General features: G+C 42.9%; 3 protein-coding genes across 10 annotated transcripts in view; all 3 read left to right on the forward strand.

The window, feature by feature from the left end:
- The window catches only part of ttyh2l (tweety homolog 2, like), a 33,083-nt gene extending 28,723 nt beyond the window's left edge, over window positions 1-4,360 (forward strand). For all 3 annotated transcript variants that reach the window (XM_037089026.1, XM_037089027.1, XM_037089028.1), the window contains 4 exons: window positions 1,131-1,273; window positions 1,388-1,564; window positions 1,639-1,717; window positions 3,295-4,360. In XM_037089026.1, coding sequence (XP_036944921.1) covers window positions 1,131-1,273; window positions 1,388-1,564; window positions 1,639-1,717; window positions 3,295-3,375 — 480 coding nt within the window. In that variant the 3' untranslated portion in view covers window positions 3,376-4,360. The remainder of the gene's footprint in view (window positions 1-1,130; window positions 1,274-1,387; window positions 1,565-1,638; window positions 1,718-3,294) is intronic.
- Window positions 4,361-5,821: 1,461 nt separating this feature from the next.
- On the forward strand, window positions 5,822-11,841 carry LOC119013965 (charged multivesicular body protein 6-like). The gene is made up of 8 exons (XM_037088900.1): window positions 5,822-6,065; window positions 6,337-6,446; window positions 7,199-7,286; window positions 7,622-7,708; window positions 8,101-8,166; window positions 9,390-9,470; window positions 11,370-11,445; window positions 11,555-11,841. The coding sequence occupies exons 1-8, from the start codon at window positions 6,000-6,002 to the stop codon at window positions 11,602-11,604; spliced, it is 624 nt and encodes a 207-aa protein (XP_036944795.1). The 5' UTR covers window positions 5,822-5,999; the 3' UTR covers window positions 11,605-11,841.
- Window positions 11,842-13,480: 1,639 nt separating this feature from the next.
- Window positions 13,481-23,227, forward strand: part of baiap2a (BAR/IMD domain containing adaptor protein 2a) — a 67,648-nt gene continuing 57,901 nt past the window's right edge. For all 6 annotated transcript variants that reach the window (XM_037088967.1, XM_037088966.1, XM_037088964.1 and 3 more), the window contains exon 1: window positions 13,481-13,718. In XM_037088967.1, coding sequence (XP_036944862.1) covers window positions 13,647-13,718 — 72 coding nt within the window. In that variant the 5' untranslated portion in view covers window positions 13,481-13,646. The remainder of the gene's footprint in view (window positions 13,719-23,227) is intronic.

A 23,227-nucleotide genomic window follows, 5' to 3' on the forward strand; every position in this document is an offset into this window, starting at 1 on the left:
CCTTTTACTTTTTAGACTTCTGACATGTTTAGAGACACCACTGTGATTGTCAGTACACTGTATCTAGTAGACAGGCTCTGTTCACCTCCCCCACACATCCTCACTTTAAAGTCTGAGTTTACTTCTGCAGATTTCAGATTGTCAGAGTTTTATCTGTAAAGAGAAGACGTCCCCGCGCGGCGATGAGTCTTTGTCGTGCCGCAGATGTTTTGGATCAATAGAAGCTTCATACGTCGATTTTAATTGTGTTTGCTGCGTGTAGGTGTGTCAGACAAGGTGAGGTGGAGGGTGAGGAATCTATTCGCAGTGACGGCATGTTATTTACATTTAAAAGTGAGGAGTGCTGATGTCATTATAAAGGACAAACAGGAAGTTAGCATCCACCATCAGTCCTTTTTAGGCAAGTCTTTCCAAATGACAACAATAAAGTTTGCGAGAAAGCATTCAGGACGGAGCGTCTGCTTGAGCATCTGAAGTGGCATCATTTCCCCCCTCACAGCAGCTAGTCTGAGTTTAGAATAGTAATGTTGTTTATAGTCTGCCCTTTTAAACCAATCAAGTTTCAAACTTGAACAACACCTCATCACAAACTGATTATGATCATTTGAAAATCCTTTCAGACGTCTCCACTTTGTTTCTGTTGCAGTTGTTCGCCTCCAAGTTCTGAATGAAAGTCAGTTGAAAGTGCTGAATGTAGGAACTGGTCACCTCTTGAATTTACACTCCAATATCGTCTTACTGCTGTTAGCTAGTTAGCTCAGTTAGCCGTGCAGTTAGCGGTCCAGACAGGGAGCTCACAGGGGTTTCATTAGACAGTACGGGCCGTGGTTAGCATGCTAACTCCTGTACATTATATATAGACGTCTTCCACATCCTGTCAGAACTCCCTCTTGAGTGAATTCTTCCACATGGCACCTTTTAAATGTGCCGTAAACAAACGTGTTTTCATGATTGAACTCCATCAGTTCTACTTTAACATCAGCTAATGGATTGTATCTCAGTGGGCTGAGAGAAATACTGATTCAGTGACGTTCTCTTTGAAAAACGTATGAAAAGTAAAAACACGACTAGACAATGATGACAACCGACTGCACAATACATGCATTGTGTATGTGTGTCCATTCTTCTAGGACTACCTGGACTCACTAATGGGTGTGTGCTACGACGGGGTGGAAGGGCTCCTCTACCTCTCTTTGTTTTCTCTGCTGGCTGCCTGCGCGCTCTCCGCCATGCTGTGCGCCGTTTTCAGAGTGTGGACGCTAATGGCCAGCAGGTTAGCACCAAGCAGCATCTCCCTATCCCATTATCGTACTTCCTGCAAAGTGTTTACACGAGCACCTCTCTCCCGCGGGATCTTTCTCTGCTCGCGTGTCCCACTTTCACCCAGGGACAAAGAGTATGACGACATCGACGAGGAGGACCCGTTCAACCCGGACGCACGGCGGATGTCCTACAACCCCAGAAGGTCCAACGTCCACAGTTTCTGCAGCTACACGAGCAGCCTGGGCAGCGTGGCCAGCCTTCATCCACCTCCGAATCCTACCACAGCGCCTCCTGAATACATGTACGATCCACATGATTGACAGTATCGCAGCACATCTGGGTTATATCTCTCACCACCTTCCCTCTCTGTCACAGGAACCAGTCCATGCTGTTCGGAGGGAGTCCTCGATACGAGAACGTGCCGCTCATAGGGAGAGGCTCCCCACCTCCCTCGGTGCGTTGGCCCTGTGGGGCTCTGGTGTCCCTTGTGTGATGAGGATGAGGGCACCGGTGAACTCGACACTGCTGCTACACTCACAGACAGCATGCACAGAAGCTCCATGAGCATGACAACACATACACACCGCACACAGCCGCACACTGCCAACACACTTTGAAGGGGAGGGGGGGATGTTGCTTTGCATGTGATGGAAGACTGCCCTCTGCTGGCCACTGACTGAAGTGCATTCATCTCTGTATGCAAAGACACTCGCTGCTAAACCCCCCCGAGATGCCGTCCATCTCACCACCGCTTTGGATTTATATATTTCTCTGCAGTTTAGTTTAGGAGAAGAAATGCAGACTCAGAATTTTAATATCTACAGAATTAATGAGGTAATAATACAAACTTTTCTCCATGAGTGATCAAACAAGCTGTTCTCAGAGGAAAATAAGATGCCCAAGAACACTGTTTGAGGCTAGAAAGGTGGCGGGGTCCGCCACATGTAAACAAAGTAAAAACAGTATGAAGCTGTGTGTTCCTTTAAGGTCAGCTTGTTTATCCAGCCATGAGAAAGAAAGAAACAAAAAAAAATCAGTTTCTTAAAAATATCTTCCCACCAACCTTCACAGCGCAGCTTTTAGACTCGTGCACACATTCAAATATGGATGAAAATAACCATTCGATGGATAACACCCGTGCAGGCGTCTGGTTTTAGAGCTCATAGTGTGCGAGTGTGCGCTGTCTGCAGAGCTGCAGCCGGATAACAGATAGCACTTCTCACTTCTCACTCTCCACATTTAAGGTTTCTTCTTTTTCGGTGAAGTTTCTTTCCTTTTATTAAGTTTTCTGTTTGTGCTGCTGAGTCAGTGCTTCAGCTGCGCTCTTGAAACACTTTTTTTGAGGGAGATGGAGAATGTGGACCGCAGTTTAAATTTTTAGTTAGCCTCTGTGAGGAACCGGTGGCATTTTATTTTTTTTAATTTGCTAGTGTGACCGAGACGCTTTGGAAAAAGGCAGGGTGTTAACAATAGAGCAGTGGAGGGAAAGGTGTTTTTCTTCCTCTGCTGTTATTTTTTTGTGAATAAGCTCTGCAATGCATTTTCACTAATGCTTTTTTGTAAGCACTTTCTCAGTGAGGAGTCTCACCTTTCTGTTATTTTCATTTATTTTTTGTATTTTACTTTTAGAAGTCTTAAGTTTTGTTTTGTTTTTTTTTAACTAACTTCTTCCTCATATCTTTGATTTCATTCTCCTCCCGCTTCTTGAAAACGCGCTGTGGCTTACCGCCGTAAAGACGCATGCTATGCAGAAGGTTTTAACCTATAAGACCCCGTTAAAGCTCCATACAGCTGTGTGACCTGCTGACACTGACTTTCACATGTGAGTCTAACTGATTTTGTGACCCCTGACACTCTCGTGCCCCTCGCCACATTAAAGCTCCACCACCTCCTGATTCAACGATCCGCTCATCATCAACAGAAACACTCCCCAAAACCTCCTCATCACTCCTTATTTATTTTTAATTCTAAGAGGCTGTTGTTTGAATTTGGACGTGCTAACTTGTGTTTTTCCATCATTTCCTCCTGCAGTATTCACCCAGTATGAGGACCACCTATCTCTCTATGACTGACGCCCAGATCAGACACTTTGGGACAGACTTCCAGGTGTAGCCCGCCCACCTGCTGAATCCTTTTCAGAGAAGAAGCACCGACTGAGACTCTGAGTCCTTAACCGAGGAGGCTGCCTTCATGGAGTAATCCTGTTTACGGGGAGCCGCAGCCCGCCGTCCCAATCCGAGACATGAAAGCAGGCCATACGAGACAATTACCTCAGTCACACACCAGTGCGGCGCTCTGAAAGCCCTGCATGCAGATCCAAACAGAGGCGGTCTGAACGGGTTTCACCTCCAGACTGTTATTGATGTTGTGATGTGTGTAAGCATTCCTATGAGCTGAATCAAGAGCCTTTTGAATTGATTGGATCAAAAAATGTTGTTGTTTTTTTTTTTTTGCTATTTCCTCTGGTGGCCTGCATGTGTGATCATCCATTCGGTCAGTATTTTGATCTCGAGTGGGACGTCTGAGTACGACCCACAGTCCTTTCATCGTGGCATTTTGATTGTGTTTCAACCAAACAACAAAAGATGTTGACAGCAGCTGTAACGGATATTGCCGTTTTGTCGTGAGCAGCCAAAGATTTGATATTTGTGTTTCTCCTTTTGACTATGCAACTGCGCCACAGGTTTAAGCATCCCTCTGTTCTCGTTGTAAATAATTGCAAAGCGCATCCTGCTAATCAGGGATGAGTCTTTTGGTTTTATTGTTTTGGGTTTTTTTGCAACATTTTGGAACCGTATAGCAGTTGCATGCAGGAAAATTCCCCCCCTGAACTAAATAAGCACAAGAGGATGGGATTTAATTCGCCCTCCAGGCATGTGTGACTGCGCCACGGCACAGCTGGCAAACATGAAATGAATATGCAGAAATGTAAAGTCTGGTCTCGGATCCATCTGCCCGCAGTGTGTGTCCTGTGGAAGAGAAATTATTCTCTTCAGTGTCGGATCTGCTGTTTTGTTTTGTTTTTTCTTTCTTTATGGGATAATGTAAAAACTAATGTTTGAACATAAATGCTGTATTAAAAATGTGTGTTGTTCTTCTTCTGTCTTCATTTACTGATTGTTTGAAATCTTACTCACCTAGAATTATGGGAAAATATCCTCAATTAGCACCATCAGTCTGACAAAAATAATGCTAGAAAATGTGTCTATGCAGGATGATCAGGAAAGCAAAAAAAATGTGAGTGTCTCATTTAACACCTGGCTTAATAACACTTTCCTCTCTGGTAAAAAGCCCTGGTGCCCTCATTTTCGCAATAAACGCCACAAAAGTGCCCTCCTGGATGCCCCTGTGGTAGATAAAAACATGATTAAGTGCCCTTTACTGTTGCCCACCGTACAAGAAAACGTGATAAAGAGTCCTCTTGGGTGCTCTTCCTGTGGAGGGAATGTGATGCAGTGCCATATAGGCTGCACAACAAGCTCGAAAATGAGTTGCCCTCTTGGTAAATGGTTAAACAGTTAATAGGTCCCCGTGTGTTTTTTTTTATTACAGATGTGTGCAGTGGATTTTTTTTTTTTCAGACACCCTGAGCTCTCGGGTTTGTTTCTCTCTCTCTGTTGCACCTGACAGTGAAGCCACAGTGTCCACTAGTGGAAGAAATACTCAGAGCTACACAATTACTGTGCTCAAGTTCAGTTTTGAAGTATTTGTGTTTTGCTTGAGTTTTTCTATTTTGTGCTGTTTTTACTCCACTGCATGTATTTCATTACTTTAGTCACAACTTACTTCTCAGGTTGCAGCTGCATCAGAGCCAAAGTAGTGCAAATTTAAATGGATTTAATTACTTTGTTGGACAAAAATAAAATCAAAATAATAACAGAAAACAAATCTTATTACAATAACCACAAAAAATGTGTATATATATATACACATCTTATTATATATCAAATGTATTTTTGCTTGCACTTTTGATACTTAAGTACATTTACTATCAGTTTGTGAATTTTACTCAACTGCTATCCATGAAGGTGACTTTTTCCTTTACTGAAATAATATTTAACGTGATATCTTTAATTTCAAGTAGTAGCATTCTTATATATTAACAATGTAGTAGAGTAAAAACTACCACAAAGTTGAACTTGAACAAATGCACTTAGTTACATTCTCCCACTGACAGTGTCCAGGAGTAATGTACATCATTACAGCATTACAGTCCCTACCCAACAGCACACAATTATAAATATTTACAATTACTTTAAAGTGGGAACTTCACTAATGAAGACCAGTGTTGTGTTCGGCTTTGATAACTTTTGAATATACTCAGTAATTAAACCCACAGACTGTTGTATCCTCATCTCTACCCATTCAGCTCAGGTGAGTTAATTTCATGCGATTTTTGAATGGAGTGTCGTTAGCGCTGTCCATGGTGCTGACCCATGTTGTTATCCAGTCGCCGACAGCATGTCTCTAAATCAAACGTATATATCACGACAGTTGTGATTTGGATCATCGAACAAGATGCTGGCACCGAGACGGTCCTGTTTGTCGAAGTCAGAACGAGCCGACTGAATGTCCCGCCCCGCTTGCCGTAGGAAACACGGAAAAACTGTGGACATGGTGGTGTTCGGTTAGCTTGCTAGCCATCTCAGGCTGTTTACTAGCATGGCAAAATGTTCGGTAAACAGTGATATTTTGTCTGTTGACGAAGGGGGACGTGGAGGGGATGTGGCTAAATAATGGGCAACGTTTTTGGGAGAAAGAGCCGACCTTCGCGTGTAACGGAACAAGACAAAGCCATTTTGGTGAGCTGCTAGCGGCTGTAGCCGCAGATTAGTACCGTTACATTCACTGCACACAAGAGGAGGGTTAGCTAGCTAGCCGCTCTGTGCTGTGTGGATTATTGTTAGCCGATAACATTGTCTTCTCACTCGGTGTATTATGAAGTATATTGCAAATGAGTCAGCTCCATCTTTGTTAATTAATCTGTGTTTATGTGTTAATTTAAATGGTTTGTGAATGGTGTTTCGTGACTTGTTAAAAAAAAAAAATCTGTCTGTGTCGTTTGTCTCTCAGCAACTGAAGCAGCAGAGGGATAAACTGAAGCAATATCAGAAGAGAATCACCCTGCAGCTGGAGAAGGAAAGACATCTGGCAAAGCAGCTGCTAAAAGATGGCAGGAAAGAGTAAGTGCAGTTATAAACTAGTGTATAATAATATCAGTTACACATATTACCATGTAGTCACACAACAGTGAAGCAGACAATTATTATTAGCTACAGATGATTAAGCATTACAAACCTTTACTGTGACAGTGATCTACTTTAAATTCATGTGCTGCATCCTACAAATGAAGGGAAGAAGAAGAAGGGACACTTTCATGTAACTTCACACAAATATTAATTTTGACATTTGAGATGCAGACACCACAAAAGACTCAATCAGATCAACTGTGACGCATCCGTTTTATTCTGTATGAATATCTTAGACACTATGCAATATTATGCATACTGTTCACCCATTTCTGGGACTGAGCAACAAAATTAAATGGGCTTCCATATCTATAGCACTTTTCCAGACTACTGATTGCTTTAAGCGCTTCCAACTTGACATCAGGAGCAGTTTGGGGTTCAGTATACTTTGAAATGTAGCTGTGGCTTTGAACCAGCAACCCTCCCATTACTAGACAACTCGCTCTTCCTCCTGAACTACAGCCGCCCCAACATCACTATTTTTCTTTTTTTTTTGCAAATAACCAAGATAAGACGACAGTTATTCCATACAGCATCCTGATATAATGATGTCCAAAATCTAAGATCATACATCGTTTCACATCACAATCTAATATTATGATAATATTGATGTATCGCCCAGCCCTGCTTAGAAACAACATACTGTTCTGCTGTAATACATCTTGCCTTTTCATTTGTCATTGCAGAAAGGCGCTGCTGCTTCTCAAGAAGAAACGCTACCAGGATCAGCTTCTAGACAAGACTGAAAATCAGATTTCAAACCTAGAGCGCATGGTAAGTTTTCAAAGACTGCACGACTTCATCTCAAGTCTCCAAGACACAGCTCACGGGCTTCAATGTGATATGTAAAATAAGAAGTACTCTTGGAAAAAGAAAACATCTGAAAGCTACACTCTCAAACTGAAGAGAATCATGGCTGCTGTTTTTTTACAGTGTCTGGCTGTCTGAATTCAGTCTAGTTTTGTTACTGGAGTTGAATTTCCGTATACAACATGATAAACAACTTCAGTGTCGTATGAGAGAACTGAAGCAGCACAGCAGAGTGTTTTTCATCCTCCTGTTGTTTGTTTTCCAGTGTTTTTTTTTGACGTGCTAATATTTGTCAACAGGTTCAAGATATCGAATTCATGCAAATTGAGATGAAAGTCATCGAGGGGCTCAAAGTTGGCAACGACTGTCTGAAGAGCATGCACGAGGTCGGTTTGCTTTTATGTTTCATTTCCTGTCTTTTTGTGTGTAGAAATATTCCTCCCGCATTCATGTGATAATAATACCCAGTTAAGCTTTACATGTGTGAGTGTACACTTAGACAACGCCCGAGTTTCCACTGATAAGCACACTTTCTTTAATATGATCCTTGGGCGAGGATGGAGCGGCAGAGGAAGCTGGTGGTTTTGTGTTAGCGTAGCTGGTGCACATTGTTTGAAGATTAAAGGATTAAGAAGCAAAGCCTTGACTACAGCGGTGTGACTGCTGCACATCCTTGGATACAGTGCACAGATCTTACTCAGGGAAATTCACGAGGCAGCCAGAATGTGTGCAAAACACTTTTTCATCCCAGACACTTTTCCTCTTCTTGCTTTGACAGATCATGTCTATTGAAGATGTGGAGCGAATCCTGGATGAGACCCAGGAGTCAATTGAATATCAAAAGGTAAATGTCTGCTCGATGTCAGTCAAATCCACCTGCACAGTGTGCACAGTCTCCAATAATTGTTTATTAAAACCTGTTCTGTATGCATTTATAATAGGTACTTACTAGAGAATACTTAGCTGAGTGTTACATTAATATGTTACTTTATACTTCTGCTTCACTACATGTCAGATGCAAATAGTTTACTCTTTACACTTCATTTATTTCCATTTTCTTCTTTATTTGATAACTTTAATTACATGTTACTTTGCAGATTAAAGGCTAGAAAATGCTTTTACTTTTACTCAAGTGCTGTGTCAGTGACGTTCACTGTTACCAAAATAACATTTGAACACAGTTTCATTACTTTTACTTAAGAATGACACTTTAAACATGACGCATGAGTCATAATAATCTTCTACATTATGAGAACTTTTGCTTTCAGTACTTTAAGTTAGCTGATAACAATTCTGTAATTTCTGAATGCAGCACTGTATTATTTCTACTTTTAGTTAAAGACACCCCAAAATCAAAAAAATCTATTTTTCAAAGCACCGAAGGAACATATTTGGAAAAACTCGACAGTGACATCTCTTATCAGAAATCATGTTCCGGTCATTCAGGATAATCCACAGGCCTTGTTGTGAGCAGTTTCACGGAGGAACTATTTAGCTTCATTTCCGTATCACTTCGCAGAAAGAAGCACTGAGAGGCTCATGCTCATGACAGCCCAGGATGGAAACATTAATGGCGTCCTCTTCGGCTGAGCTAGCTTAGTTAACTACCTACTCGTCCATGAGTTGATGCCGGCTTCCTCTGTACGGTGACACGACAAGAAAATTGTCCCCACATCATATTGCTCATAACAAGTTCTGTGGATTATCTTGAGTCATGATTTCTGGGAAGAGACATTACTGTCGAGGTTTTCAAATATTTTTTCGGCATCTAGCTCTATTATATTTGAGAGAATGCAAACATCTCCACAGTTGATATCCAAAACTTCCTAACCCTCACACCAAAATATTAAAAGTGGATCAATAGCACTGTAAGAGGAAAAATATGTATTTTAGATTTTGGGTTGAACTGTCCCTTTATTTAAGAACCCGAATACTTCTCATTCCACCCCTGAGAACAAGTTTAACATCAGCTTAAATTGACAGTACTCACCGGTGATAGACGAGGTAGAAATGTCATTATTAAACCGTCACAGTGGCGTCAGCTCAGACAGTTTTTTGCTCTCACAGCAAATCGACGAGCTGCTGGCCGGAGCCCTGACGCAGGAGGACGAGGACGCTGTTTTAGCAGAGCTGGAAGCCATCACTCAGGTGGGTGTCGAGCTGCATGTGTGGTTTTTGTTGTAGTGCAGAGAACGGTCGCTGAGCGTGAATGCTCGTTTCTTTATTACACCCCACTTCACATTTATACGTCCACGCTGAGGCCTGGTGGAACGGCAGGCTGCAGCTGAGTCGAGTCACGATTTCACACCAAAAAAATTGCTTGTTTGTCTGTCGAGGAGAGGATTAATTCACGACAACTTAGAAGCATCTTGACGGAGGGAACGATATCATCATTCTTATCTAATCATAGGCTGCATAACTGAAACAATAATGCTAATTAAAATCCAAGCTGTTTTTTTTTCTTCTTCTTTTGTGATCCAATTATTATTCCGCCTGACGCACACGAGACCACACAAATTATTATGTTTCACGCTTGAACACAGACGCAGATTCTAATTTGTAATTCCCTCTCAATTTAACAAAAAAATAAGGGGGAGCGTGCAGTGCGATATTCTTTGTAAATGTTTATTTAAAAGGCCTGTACACTCTAAACACAAAATTAATAAATTACATTATTAGTGCCTGATGAGGTTGTGTAAAGATGCTGGGAACAGAGAGCTTTTAACTGGTTCTGAGTGGGATGATGGGTGGAAACGAATTTAAATCAATATATTTTCATGCGTAACTTAAGTGAGAATAATAAACAAAAGGTGCACAAATTAGATTCTGTTATTAATGCCTCCTCTGAGGATGTTAGGAGGGAATCTTTCCAGCCTTCATCAGGTTCAGGTTTCAAATTTATCTCACAGGTAAGTAAACTGAGTGGCTGCTTCCATACGATTCTGCCAGAGGCCCGGCCCACAGGTACGCAGGTGTCTTCTTAAAAAACAAGGCTTTTTCTATCTGCTTTAGTCTTTCGTACAAATGTAAGTGTTTAAGGTCACTGGTGGAAACATCTGTCCATGGTGAAGATACTCAGAAGCTGCGTAGGGAAACAGAAACACATGTTTGTTTCTTACTTGTCAGTGTTTGTAGCATCAGTGGCCAATGTGAACGCGGGGTATGTTTTAAGATCTGGAAATTTTAACACTGAAGAAATAAACGTTTTTGACACAAAAGGACATTTAAGAAACAGTGAAATACAAAATGATCTGTTGCCCTGGTTTCACCCCCTGGCACCTGTAACATATGCTAGAAACTCATCATCAAGGAAGTAAGAAAAGAGGAAGTAAAAGTTAAATAATTCATAGAGTTTTTGTGAATAAGCAACCAAACGCAGTTTTAAATCTGCCTCCTGTTAACACCGGCACACAATGCACACTGGATAGAAACTCTTTTTGTTTTTTTAATCCCTGTTTCCAAAAGTACCTGTGTACATGTGAACCATTCAGAGTCAGCACAGCAGAACAAGAAGTAACACTTCCAAAACACAAAACATCGTGTCGGATGTGGCAGCACCATGTGAGACTAAAGCGCTTGAACTGGACACACCCGGCCCTTACGTAACTCTCCGTTCTGTTAACTTCTTCCTTGTGTACTAACAGGTGAGTCACTCCAGCCACTCACCATCGAAAGCTCGAAATTCTTAGCTCTTAATTCTCTGTTCTTAGTTTCGTTTCGTGGTATCTTTAGCAACCTTTTTTCTGGCCCAGAACCAGGATCTGAACAGAGTCGCATACAGTCATACAGTTGGCTGAACCCCGGCCTACGTCACGGCCCACCTGTGCTCCGGCTGCAAGATCTGAACCACGTCTGTGGGCGGCTGTTTGGGCCCGTCGGTGACATGAGCCAACTTTTGCTTTCTCAGTGGTGGATAATTCCCTGAATCCTGAAGCTTGTGTCACAAGATGTGAACACGTTTGCAGCCTGCCAGCAAAATATTATTTGTGTATATTTTTCTCCCCATGATCAACACTTACTGTGACCCCGTGTCTTCTCCTGAAACAGGGAGACGATGTAGCACTGCCAGAGGTCCCCGCCGAGCCAATACCAGAGGTCCCAGAGGCAGCGAAAGCAGAACCAGGTACAGCTGATTTTTAATCTCGCACCACGAAGCATTCCTCACACACGTGATTCATTTGTACTTGATGCCAGACTGATCATATTTGCTTTTTACTTTTCTTTTTTTCTAGAGAGGAGAGAAGCAAAGAACAAGCCAGACAGAGAGATGTTGGCAGCCTGACACACTGAATTAAGAGTCTTTGTACTGATTCTGTTCATTTCAGCATTTCATTTTTAACTGTTAGTCAATGAAGGTGAGACCTGCAGACGTCAGAGCACCTTCACACATTTCACAGGATCGGCACTGCGTCTGTATCTACCGTGTCGGACTCGGTGTAACAGAACGAACGAGCTTTTTAGATGTTTTACACATGAACTTGGGTTGTTTTCCAGAGTAAACTGAGCTGTGGCAACAATATGTTTTTCTTGGCCTTTTTCTTTCATAAACCAGTTCCTGTGGCTCTGTTGTCATGGCATCACAATATTTGCGTTTGTGTGTCGTGCTTCCTCCAGGAGAGGGCGCTCTCTGCTAGCTCCTGTTAGCGACTCAACAGTCCAAAAAAAAAAAAAAAACCCAAAAAAACAGGTGTCTTCATTCACATCCCATCAGAGAAACCTGTGTGTTTGTGTTTTCTATGTGTGGTTACTGACAGGAAGAATTAAAGTTCATGTTGCTCGTGCGTGGGAAACATTTAGACAGGTTAGCTAATATAGTATTTTACAATCCCACACTAAAGTGGGCACTTGGGCTGTAATTAGCATGTTCAGTGAAGCGCACACAGAAACAAACACCTCTGGTATTAACAGTCAGAGTGTGACGAGCTGCCACTTTCACTCAGATTATATGTAAAATATCATCTTCTGTAGGCAGAAACTTCATGACATAACACACTTTACATGTCCATAATTGGATGCTGTGTCTTTGAACTCATCATGAGACGTCAGAGGTGTCAATAAAACCAGTCAGTCAGTCAACAGTCAGCAAACAGCGACAGTTTATTTTCACCTCAGGGCAAAAGCAGCATATAAATATCAGAATCAAACATGTCTCTGTGTATTAGAGGAATGCTGGACTTCAATTGGTACAGAAATAAAGTGGGCGGGCACTAAAAATCTGCGCTGTGAATAGATGGTGCTGCGTTAAAGTGCTGTAGGAAACGTTACGTTTGAGCGCATGTGGCGAACAAACGCTGTTAGGCCACCGACCAACATCATAATACAGCTTGTTTTAACACACCTGCTCCAGATCTCACATAAACTGTAGCATCAGGCACAACGATCACTGAAAAGTCGTTTGTTTTAAGAGTTAAATCAAGCCAATTATTGTTTTTTATCTCCTGGTAAATGACACAAAGTGTAGATGAACACATACAGTTGACACACCTTTTATACATAAATTGAAGCTCAAAGTGAAAACATAAAATAGAATAAAAGAAACTATGAAATATAATTATATATAATAATAATGGAGTAAAGGTACATGAAATATAACCAGAATATAAAATTATAATAAAATAGAGGAAAGTAAAATGAAAACACATGAACTACAATAAAATCATAATAAAATAGAAGACAGTAAAGTCAAAATTCATGGTTTGTAATAAAAGAAGTCCAAATACTTGAAATATGATATAATAAAATAATGATATGTAATAATGATAATGAAATAGAAAGAAAGACAAACACATGAAATATAATGAATATAGTTATAAAAATAAACGTCTAATAATATATATGATCAAAATAGAAATATGATTAATAAAACAAGTTGTTAATTGCAAAAAAAAAACAAAACAAAACAAAAAAACATTAAGGTAAAAGCACTAAATGTGACTATGAAGATTAATATCAAATAAAAACTGTTTCAAAAAATAAAGTTGTTAACAAAAAGTTAAAAATTGTGGTGGAGGTGTATATATATATATATATATATATATATATATATATATATATATATATATATATATATATATCTCGGGCGCGTCTGAGATCGCGAGAAATCCGATGTTCGGCTTCGTCCGTGAAGGCGGCAGCGGGCCGTCGGCTGTGTAGAGGGAAGGTGTGTTCAGTGTCAGAGCGGCTTCAGGAGCGCAGCATCGTCTCTCTCTCTCTCTCTCGCCTGAATTGTTTCACTAAACTCGCGCATTTGAACATTTTTATTATTTTTTATTTTTTTTTATTGTCCTTTCACGCGGATACACGTTTCACGGAAAAAAACCGTTTATGGTCCTGGCTGAAGATTTCACGATGTCTCGCACCGACGAGGTTCACCGCTTGACGGAAAATGTCTATAAGGTGAGGCTGAACTCATGAATAAAGTTTAGTGACACTGTGATTCCAGCTGTGGGGGATGTAAAGCACACTTTAGTGGGCACTGGTCAGGACGCGTTCAAAGACTTGTGGGCTTTAAAAAAAAAAAAAAAAAGTACTCGATAATCTGTGGAGGGAGAGGCGAGGCGACTCAGGTTCTGTTTTTAATCACTTGTTTATTGAGCAAAATGTTCACTTTTCCACCTACACGGTTATTTTCGATAATTTAGGTAACACCTCTCACATTAAAAAAAACCCTCCAGCGCTGACAGAAAAATCAAAGTCGCTCACTCAGTCTGTTCCTGCACGTAGGCCTAAATTACAGCCCACCTACACGCGCTGATAGTAGTGTGGAAATGTTTCTGCAGCCCGGTTTATTTGCTGAATTAGGGACATTCCTGAAGTGAGTGTGTGACGGGCCAGAGGAGGCTGAGCTTATCTGTTGCAACAGGTAAACATTTGCCCCAGAGGGATTTCAACATTCAAACCTGTTCTGCATAGAAAAAAAAACTGGGAGAACTTTGCAGGCAACTATTGAAGTCTGCAAAGAAAGAAAGAAAGAAAGAAAGAGATTCCTAGTAATGAAAGAGCTGCACCCAAGGGCTGTTCAACAGGCTGCATCTCTGGATTATAATGATTATTATTCTAATTTTATGCAAATGAGCTGATATTGGGTCGATGAAATGGCAGAACCAGAATTCCTGAAGAGAAGAGAAGCTGCTCAGGAGTCAGTGTTTAATGTTCACGCCCCCCCAAAAATTTGAATTCAGTTGTTAACTTCTCCCCCGGGTGCTGATGGGAAGTCGGTTGAAGTTTCCCAGTCGTGCAGAACAGAGAAATCACATGGCGGCGTTCTCCGTAACACCTGAAGAAGCTGCTTCTTGTTTTAAAATTTAAAAAACAACTGAAACAGAAGCATAAAATGGCCCCATACAGTCCCGAGATCCTAATTAGGTTTGAAAAGACGTTATTTTCTAGCTTGTATACTCGCGTATGACTAACATCTTTAGCTTAGCAGCTACAGCGACGATTTCATCTTAAAAAATGGTGTAAATATCATCTTTTCAGTTCAGTTTTTCATCGTGGGGCTCTCAGGATTAGGCTCTCTTGGATTACGCCAGATAAACTGTTTGAAGCCATTTTATGTTTCTTTATGGTCGTTTTATTAACTGCTGCAACACTGTTTAGCTGTGAAGCTCCAGAAATGTTTTGCGGACTATACGAAAGTTCCCCTGGAGGAGTGAACACAGATATTTGTGTGAACTTATCCTTTAACGTCCGGTGCTTGATGATTGATACGTGAACTGATGATGAAATGGTCTCTGGTTAACTTCCAGCGGAGCAACCAATCCATTAATCGACACGTCGTTCTGTGTAAATTGTTAAAACTCACTCTGGACTTTGGTTCAGGCTGCCAGCAGCACCGACTGAAGGAATGTTAACAACCCTCCATGTGATGAGGGCTCCACACCTGTCCTGAGGTAATCTCAGGTGTCTGTTTTGATTAGAGCTCACTGATACTCCAGGAGGTCTCTCGCAGTGTATTCCCCAAGTCATTATTTACACGTAATGACCCTTAAATGTTAACTTCTCCCTGAGCCAGTTGTAGTTTCCCCCCTGAACAGGAGTCTAAAAGCGGGCGGGGTGGTGGTGGGGGGGGTTTAGCTGCTGCTTCTCCTCCTGCAGGGAATAGACATCCATCAGAAAGGAGGTCAGATGAGCCGAGACTGACTGCTGCTTCTTTTAGAGCCAACAGGGGAAGAGCAAATGTTTCAGATGGGCTATTTCTGGGCCGGATTGGTCACACAGCCTACAGTGTATCCTGCTCATCGTGAATTGTGTTTTTGGGGGGGGGTGGCTTGTCCAAGTGTTTACACCTACTGATGTGGGTTAATCAACATAGACACACAGGAGGTGTCTGGATCCCGAACCCTTCTGGGAGGACTCTGGGTCCTGCTCATTCGAGTGCAGCGCTGCTCTGGGGGAGGTGGGGTGGTGGGTGGGGTTCTGTCTCCGGGGCTGAAGAGTCCTGACAGCCAGGAGGGCTGATGGGCGGTGGAGTGGAGAGCGAGAGTCGCACGTCCACGCTGTGGGAGCTGACCCCGTGGCAGAAGCGAGGGAAGGTCACAGAGAGTGTTTTTCTACAGTCGCTGCTTATTTTTCCACCCCTGCAGAGCGACAGCGAGTTTATCAGCGTGCTTTAATATTTAAAGAGATGGATTCAATTAGACTCACTGATGAAAGGCGTCAGTCGTTCGCAGCGCGCTGCTGCATGTTTTGAGGTGTTTATACCCTCAAAACCAGGGACTGTTTCTTTCAAGGCCGATATTAGAAATCAATGCGCAGATAACTGATGAAGAACTGAGCGCGTACCTCCGCCAAGGCCAAACAGACCCCTTCATTCAACCCAGCATCGAATAGAACGCATTTAAATCTGCTAGAACATCCACGCGTCATTCTCTGAGAGCTTGAAAAGTGGGTAAAAGTTTTTGGATCCGTCCTCTTTTATCAGCATCAGGACCAGAAGCTAACAGGGCCTGTTGTTCGTGGCCAAGACCCATCCTTCATCCAAGGTTTGTGAAAAATCTGTGCAGTAGTTTTTGTGTAATTCTGGATGCTGACGACAACATCAGCTCCTCGGCGGAGTTAACAAATAGAATAAATGACATTTTACTTGAGTGCTGTACAATTTTGTATTTCCATTTTCTGATTCTTCATACCTCCACTCAGCTACGAGTATTTGATCTGATCAGATAGTTTCGAGCTCAAGTTTCACATCTTAAAATCATCTAATTTTATCGCTGAATCGCAGATACGGATAATCTGGAAAAACATGCTGAATATCGGCTTAGATAAGTGGTCCCACTCAAGGATATCTCTACTCAGAACCGGACTCGGTTGTGCAGAATGAGTGCCTTCATATTACAGGGATCGGTCGTAACGAGCATGTTCGGTCACCGCAATCTGCCGCCATCACATCGGATACAAAATGACACATCGTCTGGGTTCGAATTGCAGACTGTCGGCTTTAATTTCCGTTAAAGCTGCGAGGCTCGTTGCATAAGTCATAAAATTAGATAAAAATTACATGACTTATGTAAGTAAGTGGGGTGTAAAGTGTAGCTGAAAATCCTGAAATAAACAGAAAACTGAACTGGAGTTCACCCCATCATTAGGAGCTCAGACTGCAGGGTGGAGAGATCAGCCCCCCCTTTTATTTTTTTAGACTGGATGTTGTTTTAAGGAAGATTCTCTGATTCCAGCTTCTTAAATATTCTACTTTCTCTCCTCCTCTGTGACAGTAAACTGAATATCTTCTGGCTGTTGACTGAACGAGACATTTGAGGACGTCATCTTGGTTTTTGGGGAAAATTAGTTGACGTGTGTCATCATTTTCTAAAGACCAAACCACTAATCGATCTACAGATTAATCGACAGTGACAATAGTTGTTAGTTGCAGCCCTGGTTTAATGAGTCCTGTAGCCTTTTCTGACTTTTTGCAGCTTCTCACCTTTTCATAAAGCAGCTGCTATTTGTTTGCACAGATGATTAAACATGCAGACACTTCATCCGACTGCGAGCGTTTGGAAAGCTCCAGCCTGACATTAACTTTGAGGGGGAAATGAATGAACTTTCGCGGCACCATCCCACCCCCCCTCCAATTTCTCTCATTTGAATGCCTCTGTAGACAGTAATTGTGTTTGTCTGCTGCTCTGTATGCAAGCAGAGGACGAGGAGATGTAACAAAAACATACGGCGGCTGCAGAGTCATTGCAGCCAGCAGTCGGGCAGATACTGAGTAATCGCAGGAGAGAAGGGGGGGTAACTGCGCCGCCGTGACTCATGTTAGCCCAGCTGAGTGTGTGTGTTTAACAGGGCTGGGACTGTCGGCACAGCGAGAGCGAGACCGGAGATTCGGCATCTCACTTTGAGGCTTGTTCCTCTGGTAAAAGGCCAGGCGCGCTCCTTAGTGTTCCTGACATGACTTTATCTTAACCAACAGGGGAGTCAACCCTGCAAACCCAGCAATCCCAGTGTGATCTGCCCGTGACTCACTTCCATTCTCCTCCTTCAGCTCCAGACGTGGTGATCTAGTCACTCCCGCGCTGACGAGGGTGAGGCGGAGGGGGGGTGAGACAGATACTTAAGACTGACACCCGGCGCTTTGCGTGTTCAGCGTGTGTCTCCACCAGCTGGCCTCCGTGTCGCTGGGTGTCTGTGCCCCGGGTCAAGCCTCTTAACATGGTGATGGATGAAGTCTGAACAGGCCGACCTGGCTCGCAAAACGAAGTGAGCAAACAGATTAATCAGATGGAGGAAGAAAGAGAAGGAGAAGAATGCACAATGAAACCTTTCAGCTGTGAAGTTCACGCTGCAGAGTGAAGGTGGTGGAAGGGTTTAAAACACACCCTTTTAGCAAGGCATGACTCTCGTGTTCTCGTGTTTATTCAGAGGCTTTGTCACAGGAAGTGCGTGTTTGTTGCCCAGTGCAGGTTTCTGAACACACCCTGGCAGGTAAGAGGAATAGAAGGGTGTGTCCCGTATCCACCAGCCCTCAGGTCTAAACACTCATTTTCCCATGCAGCACCACTCCCTGACTGTCAACACGACCTGGAAAACAGCAAGTGCCATTTTCTCAAATGGTCGTTATGAGGAAGGCGCAATAGTTGTTTGAGGTTAGCTGGATCAGGTGGTGATCGTCAGTGCTCTCCGGTTAGAGTGAGTGTGTCAGGATCCTGCTGCAGTCTGCTGTTAGATTTAAAAAAAAACACCTGAAAATGCAGTTTTTCTGCCTAAAAGAAAAAAGCTTGTTATATAATCACTTTCTCTCTCAGTTGCAGTATTGTCGTGACATTCACTACACTCAAATGAGTGATATTCTGATAATGCTAAGAGGACTACAGTTTCACCACAATCTCATGTGGGAGATCTGAACAGGTGGTCTCTTAGCAACAACGTGCCATTATTCTTATGTGTTTCTGTCATATCATTGTGCTAAAAAGACTCGCAGTCGGTGGAGGGGCTGGAGGAAGGCGAGCGGGAGGGAGGGAGAGAAGCGGCGGAGAGGGGAGGTAGTTTCAGACGGAGATGAAAGGAAGATGTTGAGCCCGTCGTAATTTGATGAAAAACGCTTTCTAACAGGCCCGTAAGGGGGTCCAGAGTGAACCGGCTCGGTCTGCTGTGTGTACAGCGGCAGTGTTTCGTCCCTGTGGTCCTGCATTACGAGGTGACTTTCAGCACGACGCCACCCTCTTTATTTACCCGTTCTCCGGCAGTACATCACATCAGGCGCCACTTGCCTTTCATAATATGCAATTTAATGGAGTTTAAAATGACTCCGGCTCTCGAACATCTGCCTCCAGAATATAGTGTTTCAACAAGTTTACGCCTGCCGGTGCCCAGGGCTTTGAAGAGATTGCATTATGCACTGCAGGAGATATCATAACATTCATTGCCTGTGGAACAGCAGATTTGTTCCCTGTGCCTTTGACTGCGATGCAGAGAGAAGGACTATTGCTCCACACACCCACCTTCTCTGCACGTCCGGGGGCGGATGGTTTAGAGACATTCTCTCTTTTCTTTTACTCATCACTGCTTTTTCAAGGACTGAGACTGGAGATGCTCGCTGCTAAATCCAAGGCTACACTGTATTGACTGCAAAGACAGATTCGTAGCCTTTGCCGACAGAAATAAAGGCTTTTTTTTTTTTCGAAGTCACCTTGCTCACGTGGATATCGTCCAAGGCGGTACTTATCTGTCACATTAAAAAAAAAAAAACTGCATACCCAGAAGGATGATCTTGGCTTTATAGAAAGCGTTTAAGAATGCTTTATTGTGGGGGTGGAAGAGAGAAGGAGATGAAGAAGAGAGGGAGAAGGAGATGAAGAAGAGAGGGAGAAGGAGATGAAGAAGAGAGGGAGAAGGAGATGAAGAAGAGAGGGAGAAGGAGATGAAGAAGAGAGGGAGAAGGAGATGGAGACATTCCACATCCTTGTTGAAATAGTCCCTAATTACTGTAGAGGGTGAAGCAGTAATTACACAGGCGCAGAGGCAGAGACAGAACATTTCAGTTAGTACTGTGGCAGTGGACAATGGCCTTACATTTATGGGTCACGGGCTACAGTTAACATGCCTGTGGCTTGTGTTACTGTACGTCGTTGTGGCAGATGCTGCTACTTTCAGCAGCGCCGGCCACACTACACCCACTGTAGGCGAGCTGAGCAGGCAACCACAGCGTCCCCGAGCCCCAGACCGGCCGAGTTATTGTACACAAAATAGGAAATTCGTCTTGCATTTACCCACAAGGTTCGGATGTTCCTTTTTTTTTTTTATTTCTATGTGGTGAACTTATTTTGCCACTGGGATATAAAGTGACTAATGCAGACACACACACACACTCCAGTGTTGTTATGGCACTCCGTGTACTTCCAGTTTATTTCATTAATTTTTTTCTCATATTCAAAGTGCATTTGCATCTCTCGTTTCCTGAATTAATGGACAGTGAAGCAGGATGAGCATTTTTTTTTTTTTTTTAAATAAAAGGCAGACAGACGGTGGAAAATAGTGCCTCCTCCACGTTGCATTCAAATTGACTGAGCACTCACAAAGACTGGCATTGTGGGAATTTGAAAGGCGATGTAGATGTATTTTGGTCAGGGATGGGCAGAGTGACTTCAAATTCATATCACGTTTTGAAAGGGATACTCCACTCGGACATGATTTCATCTCTTTTTTGCTCTGTTGGCAGCTTAAGGGAGCAAATATCAAGAAAGAAAAACAAAGGCAGCTTCAAACATACATAAAAAGTAGCCTGCTTGATGGAAGTGACAGGAGGGGGCCGAGCTCACAGCCCTGGGGGTCTCCGCTGTTGAGCACTAAAACCGGAGGAGGTGTAACTTCCAGTCTTTTGAAAGGAAGTCCGATAACTAATGGTAGTGTGCTGGTCGAGCCCAGGATGTTAAGCTGAGATAGCGACATTAGCTTAACGTGGCTAGGTTTGAGGATCCAACTAGCTTAATGTGGCTAGGGGCTAACACTAAGATCAACCTGCTAACCTGCAATATAAACTGTAACCTAGAAGCAAGTGGCAAAAGATACAGGTTCCAGATTTTAACTCAATAAACGTCATCCTTGAGATTGAAGTTTTGAAGCACATCCTGATGTTTATGTCGCTGCGCCTCATTCAGAAAGCAGCCCAAAGAAAAATCATTGGCACGCTCATGTAAGAGTCGTCCAGCTGGCGACACTTCCATCAGAAGTAAAGTAAATCCACCGGGATTTCACTTCCTGGGCTGGTGGAAGTAGATGACGATGTTTTTGTTGGTTCTGGTTTGTGTTACTGTGACGTTAGCAGTGACTGGATGGAACTTTATGTCTAGAAGCACATGTTTAGTCGTCACAGCCACAGTAAAGCACATTGATTTAAAGATAAAACATTAATGACGGTGTTGCAAAATCCATGTTGCAGCAGGACGTGACATGGTTACGGTGATGAAACCGATTAGTTAAGCATTAGATCTGTGGTTTTTGGGACTGTGCTGAGGTCAGCTGTGAGACCCTCGCACAAAACATCCATAATTCATAAACTTCCCGAAAGCTTCAACGCCGCCCTGCAAATTGTGAAACTGCTCTTCATCTTCATCTAACCCCGAGGCCTGAAGTGAAGTTCACTGCACAGTGTGTTGTTTTCTCACTCGACGGTCATTTTTTGGGAGAGTCTCTGTCTGCCGTCCGTTTTTATTACCTCCCGGCTTCCACAATTGATCCGAGTTAAAACAATATTTGGAGGGATTTTCAGAGCAATGCATTTTCTTCCCTCCACCGAAATGAAGAGGTCTTTCGCTGGTCAAAGAACCAAAGCTAGCAAATAAGTCTGGGTCTTGGTTGCTGTGGTAACCAGCGCCTGTGTTGGGTTAGTTGAGTGGCTGATGCCGGGCTGAGTGTGTGTGTGTGTGTGTGTGTGTGTGTGTGTGTGTGTGTGTGTGTGTGTATGGGGAGGGTGGTCACACTGGCTGCAGATGACAGCAAAGCAAACAAACACAGTAAATAGTTTGTCTCTGGCGAGGACATGATTTGTTGTGCTGTGTCAGTGGAGACTCTGCAGTTGGAAGCTGGGGGCCGGACAGAGATCCTGTTGGAGAGGTGGCTCCCTTTTTTTTTCTTAATCCACCTGGGACCTTGTGCAGACATCCAGGTGGGCAAACACTGACAAAACTGTGCCTTTTGGCTGTCTTTTTTTTTTTAATCGGCAAAGCTCGTAATAATATATCTGCTAGTGACAAACATTCAGTTAAGTGTAATGCTGTTCCTTGCACTGTGGGACAGTTGAATGATGGAGCATTTTTCACCTGCTGGGCATGGAATGACATGAAAATGTCTCAATAATCCCCAACATACGCTTGAAACACTTAAAGGTACAGTGTGTAGGGTTTGGGCGGGGTCGCCTTCCCATGGAGTCCTCCTTTTCTGTGCAGTAGAACAGACGAACCAAACACTGGATTTGAAAACGGCGCTCTGTGTTTTTCAGCAGCCACCGTAGGTTCTCCCACAGGGCTGCAGAGAAAGGGTGAGGGGTATTCAGTTGGTTGTAGTCTGGAACCTCACCACCAAATGTCACTTAATCCTACGAGTGGTCCTTTTTAAAATGGCATTAAAACAAACTAGAAAATGCTTTATCTTACGTTTTGCCAAGAAGAAAATGTTTTTTATTGCATCACAGACGGGATACAGATGTTTTCAATCTTAAATAAAGTTCTCCTACGTCATAAGGTCCCCTTGCATAAATAAATGATAAATACTGGGCACCCCATCTCTCTTTAGTTTGTAATCCATAGTAATTACCCACATCTGCTTTAACTGTGTTTGTGGGTATACATTGGGCAAGATGTTACAGAGACAGCACTTGAAAGATTATTACAAACGATGAGCAGTAGCTTGCAGGCCGATTCTCCTCTAAACAAAGCTGCGAGAGTCCCAGAAACAAAGTGCAATATCATGCATGTGTATGCTTGCAAGTGGACAAATCTTGGCAGGAGGTTTGATTCAGGATACACAGAGATAAAGATGCCTCCCTTTCGCAAGGCCTGAATCTCCTTGATTAGCATAGCTCTTGTCTGATAATGAGTCACGCTGGAACCATTACTGGACAAGCAGAATCATAATGAAAAATGATGAAATATAGCAGATATAAAACTCGCTGTCTTTTATGTTCACATTATGTAATCACAGAAGGTGCCGAAGCGCACAGTAGCTCGATGCACAGATTCACACTTCCACCGATGCTGACAGAGGAGTGCTGATGATCCTCTCACAGATTCTGCAGCGTCATGAGTTTTATTATGACACCTGTGGCTCCAGCCCATAATTGGATCCCTGCTGCTCGTTATAAGTCAGCTGTAATAACCAGCGTTTTAATGTTGCTTGCTCAAACTGGACGGAGAGATCACAAGAGGCCAAGTTTTTCTACTGTCAGTGTCTCTTGAGACTCCAGTAAA

Source organism: Acanthopagrus latus, chromosome 23 (genome assembly GCF_904848185.1).
Source record: "Acanthopagrus latus isolate v.2019 chromosome 23, fAcaLat1.1, whole genome shotgun sequence".
Lineage (NCBI taxonomy): Eukaryota > Metazoa > Chordata > Actinopteri > Spariformes > Sparidae > Acanthopagrus > Acanthopagrus latus.

Excerpts from the sequence above, each read along its gene's own strand:
- LOC119013965 (XM_037088900.1), top strand. The coding sequence starts at position 6,000 with ATGGGCAACGTTTTTGGGAGAAAGAGCCGACCTTCGCGTGTAACGGAA. Across the intron at positions 7,287-7,621 it reads TTTCAAACCTAGAGCGCATG|GTTCAAGATATCGAATTCAT; the intron begins GTAAGTTTTCAA and ends ATTTGTCAACAG. Across the intron at positions 8,167-9,389 it reads AGTCAATTGAATATCAAAAG|CAAATCGACGAGCTGCTGGC; the intron begins GTAAATGTCTGC and ends TTGCTCTCACAG.